This window comes from Phaenicophaeus curvirostris, chromosome 4 (genome assembly GCF_032191515.1).
Source record: "Phaenicophaeus curvirostris isolate KB17595 chromosome 4, BPBGC_Pcur_1.0, whole genome shotgun sequence".
Taxonomy (NCBI): domain Eukaryota; kingdom Metazoa; phylum Chordata; class Aves; order Cuculiformes; family Cuculidae; genus Phaenicophaeus; species Phaenicophaeus curvirostris.
In genome coordinates, this window is record NC_091395.1 from 68,505,872 (window position 1) to 68,520,323 (window position 14,452).

The 14,452-nt window shown below is 37.8% G+C and overlaps 1 protein-coding gene across 17 annotated transcripts in view; it reads right to left on the minus strand.

Moving 5' to 3' along the window:
- Positions 1 to 14,452, minus strand: part of ADD1 (adducin 1) — a 62,373-nt gene that overhangs the window by 13,693 nt on the left and 34,228 nt on the right. For 5 of the 17 annotated variants that reach the window (XM_069856438.1, XM_069856430.1, XM_069856432.1 and 2 more), the window contains exons 5-14: positions 13,130 to 13,210; positions 11,254 to 11,403; positions 10,124 to 10,267; positions 9,905 to 10,003; positions 9,352 to 9,528; positions 6,382 to 6,726; positions 3,279 to 3,380; positions 1,630 to 1,719; positions 1,511 to 1,528; positions 692 to 784 (exon numbers count right to left, since the gene is read on the minus strand). In XM_069856438.1, coding sequence (XP_069712539.1) covers positions 692 to 784; positions 1,511 to 1,528; positions 1,630 to 1,719; positions 3,279 to 3,380; positions 6,382 to 6,726; positions 9,352 to 9,528; positions 9,905 to 10,003; positions 10,124 to 10,267; positions 11,254 to 11,403; positions 13,130 to 13,210 — 1,299 coding nt within the window. The remainder of the gene's footprint in view (positions 1 to 691; positions 785 to 1,510; positions 1,529 to 1,629; positions 1,720 to 3,278; positions 3,381 to 6,381; positions 6,727 to 9,351; positions 9,529 to 9,904; positions 10,004 to 10,123; positions 10,268 to 11,253; positions 11,404 to 13,129; positions 13,211 to 14,452) is intronic. The other 12 variants (XM_069856439.1, XM_069856433.1, XM_069856445.1 and 9 more) reach the window with 5 other exon arrangements.

Below are 14,452 nucleotides of genomic sequence, written 5' to 3' on the forward strand. Positions count from 1 at the left end.
TAGAGAAAATACTGGAGCAGAAGAGACTGATGCTTATTTACACACTACACTTCATATTAGATCACCTCTAAGGAGCACCTTCAAAATCTGGGAGAGAAAGACACCCAAGGACTGTGTTTCCAATCTGCCCTGAAGGACTGTGCACACCAACCATACACACATCTGTTGAATTTAATCTGTATTTTAAAGCATATCACTCAAGCACAAGCATGACAACTTGTTTGAAAGCCAGTGCGGAGCATTAATTGGCAATGCTTTAGATAACCAGAGGAAGTTTTAAGGAAATAAGAGGTCTAGTAATACAGGATCAAAAGCTGAGTGTTTGAGAGCGTGATAAACTCTGAACATGTGGATATTGTTGGAATTACACTGACGTAAATGAGTTTGAGTTTAAGGTAACTCAAAATGGATCCCAAATTAGAGTAATTCAACACTAACAGCATGCACAAAAACCCCCACTATATGCAGAACCTAACCAGCACTCTAACAAGTGTTTCCTCACCAGCTTCTACAAACAGGGTAAAGAAACTGCTTGCATATAACTGCACATAAATAATTTGTAGATCCATCTTTTTTTTTTTTTATTTTTTCTAGCCAAATCATTAGCTAACAGAGGGAAGAGGTCAGGGTAAAAAAAAAGGCAAAATGAAGGGTGAACAATAGTATTTAGAGCAGTATGACAGGGCAGTACCTTTCTAACAGACAGAGATTTAGCAGGACTAAAGGCCTGCTCTGTGAGATCGAGCCCTTCAATAGATTCCGTACAGTCTGAGAGGGGAGCATCCTGCAACAGTAAATTCAGTAAACAGAGCAAACCGAGCCCAGGCTTTAAAACATCAACCAAATGCATTATGATGCTTGCTAAAAACATGCAAAGAAACAGTAACTGATAGATAAAACTGCAAATGACAATGAATTGACATGCAAACAATATGACATCCAACATGAATAATGCTGTGGTCGTGGTAAGACTTGCCAAACTTAAAGTATATCAGAAAATACTTCTCTGGGACAGTCAAAGCACTCAGATGTACAGAGCTTTAAAGAAATTCAGCTACACAGTAACACTGTATAGCTCCAATTCTTACTTTATTTTAAGCTATGATCCATAGATAAGACTTTTGTATATCCAGATATACTGCTTTTAAGTTTTATTGATGTATAATGGCTTTTTTATTTTCCAAACTGCTCTTCAAAGAAAATATGAATCACAATAAAACATTTAACACACGACACTACTGCCCCATAGTGAGCTTGCAATGCTCAGTATTAGTACTTCAATATACATAAACTTGGAAAACAAACAAACAACTTGTCACAAAGCCCAATTAGTTTTGAGTAAGAATCTAACCCATATAAAAAAGCCTTCTGAACTTCATGCATTGCATTCCGCAAAAAAAAGCCAAGAAGCATCCTCCACAGACATGCGTGGGCTACATGGCTGAAGCCTTTTTAAATTTCTGATCCTGAGCACTCTCGCAAAAATAACGGTGTTACCTCTAAGACTTACCTTGTAAACAGTTACTCTCTGCCAATTAAAGAATAATTTTATAGTGACATATTAGGTGGAAGCGGAGGATATTGTAAAATAACTTTAAGCTAATAATCTTAGACATTTTATACTCTCACCTGTACAAGACTCCTGTCCACAACTACCCCAGAAAGAACCTGTGACTGAGGGCCTGCAGTTTTAATATCTTGTAAATTTTGCTCTCGGATCTGTAAAGGAAAGCAGCAGAACACAGTCATGTTAACAACAGAGAAAAGTTAACCACCTTTGTATTTGAAAAGGGGGTGGGGGTGTTAGCCTGGCAAAAGGCTGCAACTGGAGTAGACTACGGCCCTACCCAGCACAGAAAGCTGCGCTTACGAACACCACTTGAAGATGCCTGCTCAAGTTCCTAGTGGTTTCCTCACATTTCTCAGAATTTAGACTTTTAAGAGCCACAGCAGGCACTGTCCTTTGCTTTTTAGTACTGGCTCATGTAAAACTACAGATCAGGTCACAGAAAACTCCAGTTTGTGAAGAGAAGTGAGGAGAGAAGCACAGGTCATATTCGTGTAAGTCTATTGTACTTGACCACTCACTTACAGGTTTCTGTCATCAGCCTATTGTACCACAATATCATCTTCCTGCAAAACTTACTGTTCACAATACCCAGTTTTTTAATCTAGTCAGGATCATATATTATATAAATACTTTTCTTTGCATAAACTGACACTCTGGAGTACTATCAATTTATATAAAAATACGTGCACTCAAATATACAAACACAAGGTATTATTAATACTTGGTATTTCAGAAAGTATGAAGATCCTGCACCACCTGTACTTGTTTCTAGTTTACCACCCTTCTTGTCACCAGGAAAGTAAAAAAGTTTGAAGTTTTATTTCTCTCCTCTTAGTCACTTTATTTAAGTTTTTAATACAGCAACATTCGTGCTTCAAACACCAAGAAACCGTTTGGTAATTTCAGATTTATCGTTTCAAGTGATTATTATTTTACAGTGCCAAGTCGTGAGAAGCAAAAGCTCTGTCAACCTTATACAAATTATTTTAGCACAAATCAGTATTCCTGCTAGTACCCCTGCACACAGAATTTCTGTAACATAATGCTAACTCCCATGTTCCATATGGCCACCAGCTAGAAGTAGCAAAACAATTTAGAGCAAGTTAAGTATTAACCAGACACCAGCACACATTTATACATTAAAAGACAAAGTGGAAAAAACCCAATGCACTCAATGCTTTCCTGTTCATACACTGGTTAAAAGAAAATCTGAAATTCAAAGACAGGAAAATCAATTGTTAGCCAATTTGAAAAAAACTAACATGCAGTTCCAAAGACTCAAGACATTTCTGCAACAATTAGAGCATATTATAATAAAATCAAATACAATAGGGAGAGAGATCCGTAGATGACTATCTAGGCTACAATTTCAACTAGTGAAACCAAAATAAGAAAAGAGGTAATTAACGTAGGATCATGATCTCAGGGAATGGAACTACAACCATAAACTCAGTGGTGGCTGTTTCAGAGGTATCCAGCATCTGGTCTGACAGTAAAAAATATAAGACAATGAAAGACTTCATACAGTGGACAGTAATGCCTTCTTTCTCCAAGAAGAGTTCAGAGCATTTAGACATTGTTTCAGTATTTAGTTCTACCAGAGCTGTCACCAACAACTTCACTGTAACCAAGTAAGTTAGTGCATTACAAGTACATAATTTAATTGTAGTGATGACAAAAAAAAAGTTATTTTACTACTATTACAAACCTTGTTCCTCATTTCTTGGACCTCCTTTGGATTGGTGTTCAATGGAACAAACAGGTTAGGGACAGTAGAGGTGGCAGTTCTATGTCCATCCTCTTTAGTCCACTGTAATATCAAGAACAGTTGAACAGTCAGAATTGCTGTAACGGCTATGGACACTCAGAGCAGCAAAAATTACAGACCAGTTGATCATGCATTATACATAGCAGAGAACTGAACCAATGATTGTATTCTTCTTTCCATTCCTGGGACTAAGTTGCTTCCTGCTTCAGTAATATAAACTGTACCTTCAGATATATACATATCAGAGTCATTCTATTGAGTGAGTAACAACAACAACAATAAAAATCCCTAGAGAGCCAGTTAACTCGCAAATAACTTCCACCCAAAATAATGCAATTACTACAGCTATGTGCAATTCAGAGATTAGGGAGACCAAAAGGTTTTGAAAGCTGTTTTTCTGAGCTCTTGATCACACCAACAACTGCAGTGTGCTGTGTTCCTAAAAAGTTTACTCCTTACTTTGCAAAGAGACACATTAATATAGGAGTAGGAAAACTCCAATGTAATTCCTTATTGTTAAGGACATTTTTATAAAAAAATCTCACAATGCATTCATGTTTGTTTAAAAAGGACTACACCTTACCTAAATAGAAGTACAGCAAGAGCTAAGAGACACGCTCTAAAACTCTGCTACTGCCATTTTCATTTTCTGCACTGGGTGTTTTTACAAAATAGCACAAGAGAGACAAAGATATCATTGATTCAATCCTCCGATGCTCAACAAACATCAAAGCGAACTTAAAGCATAAGATGACAGAAGTATGAAAAGCAATGTGATGTCACCAACCAGGTTTAGTGAATGATTCTGTACTGTGAAGCAAGAGTGGGCATCACCAAAGTTTTGCATTAAAACAAGCTACTTCAGCAAAATGTTCTGTTTCCAGAATTAGTTTCTGCACAAACAAATAGCTGTACCAGCACAGTAACCTAAAGGAACAGTTTGGTGATGTCGAATATTTTATAACTCATAGCTGAAAGGGTTACAAAAATATCCCAAACACAAGCTTCAAGCGCTTCATGGGTTCTTCAGAGAAGGTTGCTTTATTTGATCAATGCATTTAGTATGGAGCTTTGTTTAATTTGATGCACAACTAACTTTTTATCTTGATATCTTTACTGTATGCGATGCCCTAATTTCCAATCATTATTGCATAGAAAATGCACTGAACAGTAAAGCAAACCTGTTTATAGAGCAAATGCTATGCATTTTTTCCTGGATAACTTCAAGAAACAATAAGGTAGCCAGAAACTGTCAAACTTCAAAAAGCAACAGAAGTTTAAAATGTTTTGCAACTGTAAAGTAAAAAATGGGATGAACATGGAGCTGTGAAATACTCACTGATGATAATCTTCTCAGATAAAAACTACTCCAGCTTTTTATTAAAGATAGTTTTTAGTCAAAACATATATAAAACAACCCCAACATAACAAGCTACTTTTCTTTAGGTTAATAACGAGCATTAAAAAAATCTAAATACACAAACCTCTTATACTGTATGAAGTTTTCTATTGCTTCAGTATATCATTAAACAAGACTAGTTTGAGCAGAACTTTGCTTCAATCTTTCACTGATAATTTCAAATATAAAATACTACCTTTGTCAGCTTAAGCTGAAAAACACAAACTGCTCCAAAAGCACAGCTTTAAGCTTTCCTCCAGTCAAGGCAAAACTATAGTTGAGTTTAGTAAAAGGTTGATAGTACAAACAATATATCTATACAGTAATTTTTTTAAAATCAAGAACACCACAAAAGTACCACAGAGATGAGATATAGGTCCTCTGGTTTTTCAGGGCTTTCTACATGGTAACACTTTATATTTTAGTACACACACTGCCTGGGTAATAATTTCATAAAAGTATTATAAATATGGAGAACTCTGAATATATTCAGAAGTGAAGAAGAGTTTTGTAGGGGTAAATAAGAACGAAGAGGTGTTCTGGAGAAAAACAATGTGTATTTTTTTTTCCTTTTCAAGAGTACTAGTTTTATTTTTTTAAGACTCACCTGTAAGCATACTACGACCACACATAGTACCACTACTGAAGTGCTACTTAACTACTGTAGTTCAGCTTGAAGTAAAGTGTTACAAAAGCTTGTCCGCGTGCAAATCCCTGCCTACATTTTAAATGCTCTGTATATGCCCAAGAAAATATCAAACCCACAATTACACACCAACAGCTACTGATGTCCATTTGAAAGCATTTGATACTTTTGCTTTTCAATTAACATGTCTTTCAGTGCAAAATTTAACTGTAAGCAGCATTAATAAACAAAAAGAAAAAGCACTGGTTGCAGAATCTATCGATTAGTGCCTGCTGATGGCCTGAGCTGCACTTTAGTCATGCCACACCCAGCTGATACTTTAGGAAAGACTTTCCATTTATGGCCATCTACTTACATGCAACACTACATGCAGAAGGCAGCTGGTTGTGAACACTCAGAGGCTTTGGGGTAGACAAAAGCATAGTAAAGAGGACAGAAAGAGGAGCTGAGAAACTAGACAAGAAAAACTGCTTAAGGAAAAAAGCCAACACTTAAATACTTTTAAATCAGTTCTCGTGCATAGAAAGGGTTGCAAGTGGCTTGCAAATCGGCACATATATAACAGAGGGTAGAAATCCGATTATTCTAACAGAAGTACATTGAGCAGTTAGTTAAATTTTTGTTTTAACAGAAAAGCTTTCATGCAGATAGAATTAGTAGTTCCCTAACATAGATAAACTTAATTAAACCACTTAAATGCATAACCTACTCAGTCAAAACTATGACTCAAATCTGTTTGGTCGTTAGCTTGAAAAGCCAAAATAAAACTAAAGGCTCCAAAGTCTTAAGCAGTTTTAAGCATTAACAAGCGAGATGACTTCTACAGCTCACTTCTAATCACAGCCAAATTAAGTGGTTAGTAAAACAGATTTAGGCTTTTCATATAAGAAAAGAAAAGAATTAGGAGAGTAATCTTTTTTCTTCCCAAAGCCTCTAAGTGCCAGCCACCCCAAGTTGCTCTACATCATCTAACTATGAACAGTAAGGTAGGCACAGACCAAGCAGTTGGTAATACAGCTTGGCACGCAGACACCGGACGAGAGAGACTGCAGCAAGGGTTTCACGTGATCGTGTGTAATGTTCGTCCACACCTTAGTCTTCGACTTGGGACTGCTGCCATTCTGCCCTTCTTCAGAAGCATCATCCCCTCGGCCAGAGTTCAGCCACCTTGTCTTCTCTCGCTGCTGTTTCTGAAAACTGTGTCTGAGGGGGGAGCAAGTGCCTGATTCACCATCACTAGTAAAGGAGTAACCTGTGACACTAGCTGGGATCTCAACATCGCTGTACTTTTTAGTTTTCTCTCTCAGAGCAGGGCATCGATACGGATAGCCGGTTCTGTAACCCTGAAAAAGCAGAGTAACGGAATTAGTCTTCTACATTTCCAAGTTTTTCAACAGACCACTACATTTTTGGTTGATTGATACCATTATATACAAAAACCATTCTACAAAACAGCCTTTTCTTTGCCTGCTGTTCACCAGTTATAGTGAACAAAGCCACGTCAAAGGTGAGTGACACAGTAACGAGGCTACATTAGCATCCTTTCCAATCTAATAAACTTCTGAACCATTGATTTAAATGAGTAATCATTTATGATAGATCAAACTTAAACTTTGATACCAAGTTCTACGAAGAATTTACAGTAGTCCTGAAAAAAGCCACTGAGTTCATCCAAAAGTTCATCAAGAGCAGTGTGATGGGTCTGCCTCTTCTCACATGCAAGTAAAAATATTACCACTTCTGTAATTATGCATTTCACAGACTAAAAAATAACTATTTTCTTTTCAACTGGACTAATTTACTCATTAAATATTACCGAGACACTTCTAAAAACAACACAGTACTCATAACTGTTTATGAAACTACTCTCTTCTTAAGGTCTGCATTTTAAAATGGGGGACTCAAGCATGAAAATTTCAGCTCCCGTCATGATCAAAGTATGTATTCCAGTAGGTATTACACCATTAGTAAGGGGACAGTTACTTGCCAGCCAGCTTTTAATCAATTTGCTGTCTTATAGCAAGTAACTGGAGAAATATAATTTAGTGATCTATCACATCACTGCTCAAATTTATGCTCTGTAGAAGTCTTAAGAATGTACTTTTCCCAGGAAATTTCTGAAGTAATGTTTTGTAAGTTATACTTTAGGAATTATTTGACTCAGCAATGAAGACTGATAGCTGTAACTACACAAATGGAAGTGTACATTTTAGTGACAGCTATTGGTTAAATTACCAGTCCTGCCTTCTCTTTTTGACAGTTCTTCCTATGGTGTATGATAAAACTGCAACAAGGCAAGATATGTTTGGATTTCGAGCGCATTTAAAGTACACGTACTTTGTGGTAACTGTCTAGTTACACTCTTCTTCAGAAGCTAGATTTCCCTCCGGGAGCGAGGAGGAAGGGGAAAAAAAGGCAGCATACTGGTGTTTCCTGGTATTTCTCATTGAATTCACAAGTAAATGTTCAAGTCATTGGAGCTGGACTAAAGTCCAAATGCAGAAACCTCACTTTCCTTTGTACCATACTCCAGCTACACTTTTTTTTGTTTGTTCTTTTTTTTTTACTGCTATGAAATGTATTGACTGTTTCTCACAATTGTAAATCATGGATATAAAAAAGGAGCTGTATGACACAAAGCATAGGCAGGTAGAATTCTTCTTCTGCATTCTAACATCCAGAATTCAACATATTGTATAGAAGTGAAGGCTTCAAGAATGCTACAATTATGTCCATATTGTCTCCTCTCCCTTATCTTCTTCATGTTGCTGATCTCTCCTACTTCTTCTGAATTATATCCTTTCCCCTTTTTACCTTCCCTAAAGCTCTAGTAATTTTCCTCTACTTTCTTCCATATTTTGCTCAGCATTTAACATACAAAGAATATTTAACATCTAACAATTTCTCTAAGAAGTTTCCACTAGCAAGCTATTTTCAACGTGGCTCAAAGAAAAACAGTGTGAATTGCCTCCCTTCCATAGGCATTCAAATGCTTTAAAGCTAGCTGTAAAGAAGCTTCAGCCCCGACTACGTGGACTTCTCTTTCTTTGCTGAGTTTCCATGCATTAAGTATTGTGGAGGCACTATCATGGTTGCTGCTTCATCTTTTAATGCTCGAGTGCATCATGAATAATTATCTACTGCATAATGTAGGTAACTATCCAATATGATACGTGGCTGTTTGTAACAGAAAGGGCACGTATTGGATGACTGAAAGCTCCTTTATATTCTTATGTGCTTACTATGTACGATACTACTTCCTTTGTGATCCTGCTTTCTTTTTGCAGTAAGAAACATAAAACCGACACTCCCCGGAGAAAATGAAGTTTAACTGAATCTACTGAAGGAGCCAGTCAGCGATACTTGGAGTTTGCTACTCATAGCCAACTACACTACCAGTCCCATTATTGCTCACTAAAATCAATGAGAATTTTTCTATTGACTTAAGGCTATAGCTGATCACTTTATCCGATATGAAAACATTAAATATTCAAATTATTAATGAATTAGCCAGATTTTTCTCCCCCATACTAAAGATTCTAGCTTGTAGCACAGTCTCACAAAGTCAAATCATGCTGGACCCTGCACCAAATATTAACACTGTTTTATGTGTTTTGGAAGGGGGTGGGAACAGAGAGTAGGACAGAGACTAAGGAGTAGCAACCACCACAGTGCTCTCATTTGGAAGTGGCAAATTACACAAGGACCCCCTCTCATCTCACTGATAAATGCTCAATTATGAACACAGAAGAAAACCTGCTCTCTGCATAAAGGACATCTGTAGAATTCTGTGGTGCTTTTCATGTTGTCTCCCTCCCTGAGGGCCTTTAATCTTTAAGAAAGAAGAGGCTGCAGGCTATGAAAACTATCCCAACTACACACAGACTTTACTTGTGTCCCTTATTGCAGCTTTCGAAGTATTTTATACATTATCATACGAAACAATAAGACAGAAATGCCAGCCTTACCAGATTATCAAGCATTCGCATAAGAGCTTCAAACTCCTGTTCGCCAATCTGCCATTTTGGATGGGATATGGTACCCTCACCTGCTGGAGACTCGGGGGAACGAGACTTGGCTTTATACTTTCCAGGATCTAAAAGCACTAAATTGTCAGGTCCACCTGCACTGGCCAGGGTACGTACCTTAAGAACAACAGAGTCATATTTTAGTTTCTTGGGAGGGGTACCCCAAAACAAAAAATAAAATGACATCAGAAACCAGAAGAAATCTACTTCATTTTAAAGCTAAATAAACTAACAGACTTGTATAAAGCTTGTCTTAAGGCTTTGAAAATATCTCTGTTTTAATAGGCAGTACATATCAAACCAATGGTTCCAATTTAGTATTTGATTATTATATGTTTAGCCAACGTTTGGATATTCTCACATAAGATAATGATTTCACAGATCACAGTGTTAGCTTAGATCACAAGTTTAGCTAGTAAAATGTGCAACTATTAATGTGATGGAAGGTTAATATAGTAGGCTGCATTGTAACATAATATACTAAAATTCTTACTTGAATCTCACAGGCGAGCACTAGATTATGAATATAGTAGAAAGCCTCCTCAACAGTCTCTCCAACTGACACTAAGCCATGATTTCTGAGAATAAGGACCTAGAGAGACATTGCAAAGGAAGTTAACAGCAGGAAGGCAAGTATTTTCTAGCTCTTGATTGAGGAACATACCTCTCCCACCCTCACACACGTACTTCAATTGTAGATGTAAAAACTGACCTTGCTTTTAGGCCCCAAATTTTTCTGAATAACCACCTTTTCTTCATCATCCACTAAAATACCATGGTAGTCATGATAAGCTACTTCTCCTAGAGAAAGGGCTTCAGGTGAAATTGGCAGCAGACCACACTTCATTGCAGAAACCTGAGAAATATTAAAACAAGTAACTGAATTTCATGTAACAAACAACAACAAAAAAGAAAACATAACAGGCATTCTAATAAAATATATAATAATGTGTTACAGTTATGTATCTGTACAGGCACATACATAATGGTCTTGCACTCCATCCCTAAAGCCTCTATTTTTCATAGCTTTTGGCTTGGATACGAAGTGCACATTGATCTTTAGTCTGACTCAGTAAGGCTGCTGCTATGTGATATCAACACTAGTATGCTGAGACTAGATGAGGGACACAAACCCCCAAATCAACTGCATCCTTAATTCCTTTCACTTCACTCTGATTTTCAGTTTTATTTTTTTTATTTCCCACCCCACAAGAAGAAACTCAGTGATGAACTTTGACACCAGTAATTCCACAGCACTGCAGGCAAAGTTAAAAAATATTTTTAAAGACTTCTCCATAATTCACCATTTTAGGGATCTGATAATCTATCCTTAAGATGGTTGTACCAGTGCTGTTAATGAGAAGAAAAAAAAAAAACTTAAAGAAAAAAATAGCAGAACATAAGCTTTTGAAAGAGAGTCACCAGATGACTCAGAAAATTCCAAAGCAGTAAAACTGACTTGTAACCAGTTTCTCTTATGAGAGGTACTAGAAAAGTTTCAGATTTAAGAAAATTTTGATAAACTGTGCTTTATAAACCCAACAAAATATGCTGAAGCTCCTACAACTCACTATTATAAGATATGCTCTTCTGTGCTAAAGGACTCAAAAATATAAAAAACTTATTTTCCAATTACAGAGCTGAATTTACTATCTGACCACTCATGTAACAACCCAATAAGGCGGATCCAATTGATTCAAAGAGAACCACATATGTGAAGACAGGCTTCGCTTTGTGCCCTTCAAAAGGGAAGACAACCCGTGATTAAAGTGGATCCACCTATTCTCCAGCTGAGTGAGGTGGTGGGAACAGGACAGATGACAAACTAAAACGTGTGCTTACCGCTGCCCCTGCTGGTGTATGAATATGAACAATGCATTTAACATCAGGTCGAGCGGCATAAATTGCAGAGTGCAAAGTAAAACCAGCCTGGTTTACTCCCAAGTTAGTGCTTCCACGATCAACTACATCTCCCTGAATATTGATTTTAACCTGGAAACAAAAAGAATTAGTTTCATACATCAATCAAAACTGCCAAAAATCTCATTTAATTCAGCATCTACCACTGAAGCTCTAAAACCATATTTCTTTCAGTGTTTTATTTTAACAAGTGTAAAAATGTGCACAATAAGGCTGTAGGCAGGTGACCAGGGCCCCGGCTTGAGATTAAGCCAACTGAAGAGGACATGAGGAACTACTGGATAGGACATGAGAAATCGCTGCACGTAACAGGTAACGGTGCAAGAAGCTGACAGAAGTTACAGACAGCGCTGTGACAAATGGCTGCATTTCAGAGAGTTATGGTGGAGTTATAGAAGAAACTTGCAAACTTTACAGATACCTGAAGAGCAGTATTGGGACCTTTTGGGGAGTAGGTTCTTGAAAAGCCAGCACCTAGGTAACCATAACACTGATGGCTGAGATTGCCCAGGTGATAATATTATAAATACCAAATTTGGATATGGATGTAGCAAAACTGGAATAAAAGGGAAAACGAAATTATGCACAAGTTGTTTATTTGGGAAGAGAAGAAGATTGGAGAAAATGGGAGTTTCAAAGTGGAGAAGGGGAGAACAAGCATGGGAGAAATGAAGAGAAAGGGGCGATGAACGGCTAGTGCTGTAAGCAAACTGCTGGTCAGTTTGTTCATCTGGCTAAGCCACATGCCCCACTACTATATTCCATCTTCTAATTAAATCCCGTTGAAAGCTATTTTTGATGTGAACATGCTCTCTACTCTGTGTGTGTGCATTTCACTACATCCATTCTCAAGGTACTTACGCTCCTGGATGTAGAGATAAAAGCGGAATACCTTTTAAAAAAAACACCACCAAAACACACCCCCACAGCGTGGCCCTTAGCCTCTTCTAAAAATCTTGTAGGAACAAGAGTGAGCAGGTCTAAGCTTTCTGCATTCCTTTTCCTATAGCTTTTTTAATCAAAATTTTACAGATGGTTACGGTGCAGTTCTGTACGAGAGTGCCAACTCAACAGAGAGCTGGGGGAGTATTGGGACCTTCAGGCGTCAAGAACAACACAAGGCTGAAATGTTACAACTCTGCACACACTTACCTCACCTCTCTGGCAGGGGATACTTACCTTACAGTAGCCACGTGGAAAGAATAGTGTGAAAGTTTCCACTTTCTTTCGACACAAGAGAGCCAGCAATATTAACTCAAGTTGCCTTCAGCAGCAGTGTGAACTACACTGAAGATAAATGCTCATAAAATGCTTCCTACTAGCTAACAGTTAAGGGAATTGAATCTTCAACTGCAATCATTAGATCTCAAAACCTGAATTTATCTGCATCCTCAGCTGCTTACATCATTAAACGATGGCAACTACATCAGGCATCTGACAACATCTTGAAATTGTAACTGGCTTGCACCATTGATGTCTGAAATACATCCTATCTCCCTCAACAAGCCTGACAATAGCCAAGAGCTTTCAAGTGCATGATGACGTTAGCTATCCAAGTGACCTGGCTCCTCTTTACAGCCTGAACAACTGAAGGTCACCTGGTGGTGAACGTGTTGCAAAGAAACCTCTGAGACACTTCGGCTTACCAAAACCAACCACACTGAACAAAACTATTCTAAACACATAATGCAAAGTAAAATATCCTCTAGGATAGAACTTAAAACAGTGACAGAGATCTATAGACAGGGCAGATACATCTGTTCATATTTTACAGCTGTGAAAAATGGCCATTGCTTACCAGACTGGATGCAGTAACTTCACTATAGAGGAGTCCAAATGGTACAATGAGGAAGTGCTCCTGCTCAGAATTTACTCTGGCCTAAGGATAAAACAAGAGTAAAAAGTTATTAAGAATATTTTAAGGCATACAAGAAAGCTCAGAACCATGAAAATTACTTTCACATCTTGAGCATGGAATCGGCAAGTATGCCTATAACACATGCAGTATGACTTCCATGTATCCTACAACAGATAATCAATGTGCAGCAGAGCTAATTATCTCATGTTGAACCAAACCAGATGGCAGGTACATGCCAGAGTTCTTCACACTGGTGGAAGGTAGTAAATCCTTAGGTCCTGTGGGAAGGACAACTCATCTACTGTGGATAAAAGCAATGACACCAAGAGAAATGAGTAAAAAACTTTACTGGGTTTCTTAGAAGAAAGACTTTATACTCCAACTGTACTTCTACCCTAGTAAAACAGGAGGTATGAAATAGAAGCGTGTCAGAAAACACAATAATTTGGTCCACAGATCTAAAACATCTTGATGCTGAGAAAGGTTTCATCACTGGTGCTGGTCCCTGCAAGACACCTGTGAACAGTACAGCGTACTGCAGGTTTTCTACCAAGTACCCTGACTCACTTCTACTGTTGCTCTTTTGTCCAATTAAGTTTAAAATAAAAAAATACGACTTTACATTCTGACCAACTTCACATACATGCCCTTCAGAAGGCTGATGTGTCTTTTCTCTTGAAATGCACTGGCAGCTTTTAACTTGAGTGCAGTCGCCTAATGATCAGAGAAAGCATCCACTCACAAAAAAAAAAAAAAAAAAAGCCTGGAGTCCAACTCCAGCTCTGCATGAAGCGGTAGGCATTGACCACAGCCTAAAGGAGTGCCCTACCACCATGCTATTACTTAATGGAAGGTTATACCAAATAAAGAAAGGACTATTTTGTAAATATAATAGCCCTGTTCTGTATCAGCTTCTGAAAGTAAATTGTGTCCGTCAGTCGACTTTCCGACTGCTATTCACTAGAGGAGTTTGTGGGTGAACTGCAACTTGTGACTGCTGCTGACAAACCATTAACCAAGAGCTTTTCAGCATCAGTTTGTCCTTCAAAACTGTCTAAAATACTTGCAGTATCTCATACTTAAAATGCTTTGACTGTCTTCCATCTCAATCCATATCACCATCAGAAAATCTTCCTGTGTTTTCCCCCCACCAAAAGAAAGCAAATTTGAGGCATTCCATCCCAGTTGCAGGCCCCTGCCCACTTCCCCCAGGCACGCTGCTCTTCATTACATTTCCCTTTTTATCTAAATGCAGAAACATTC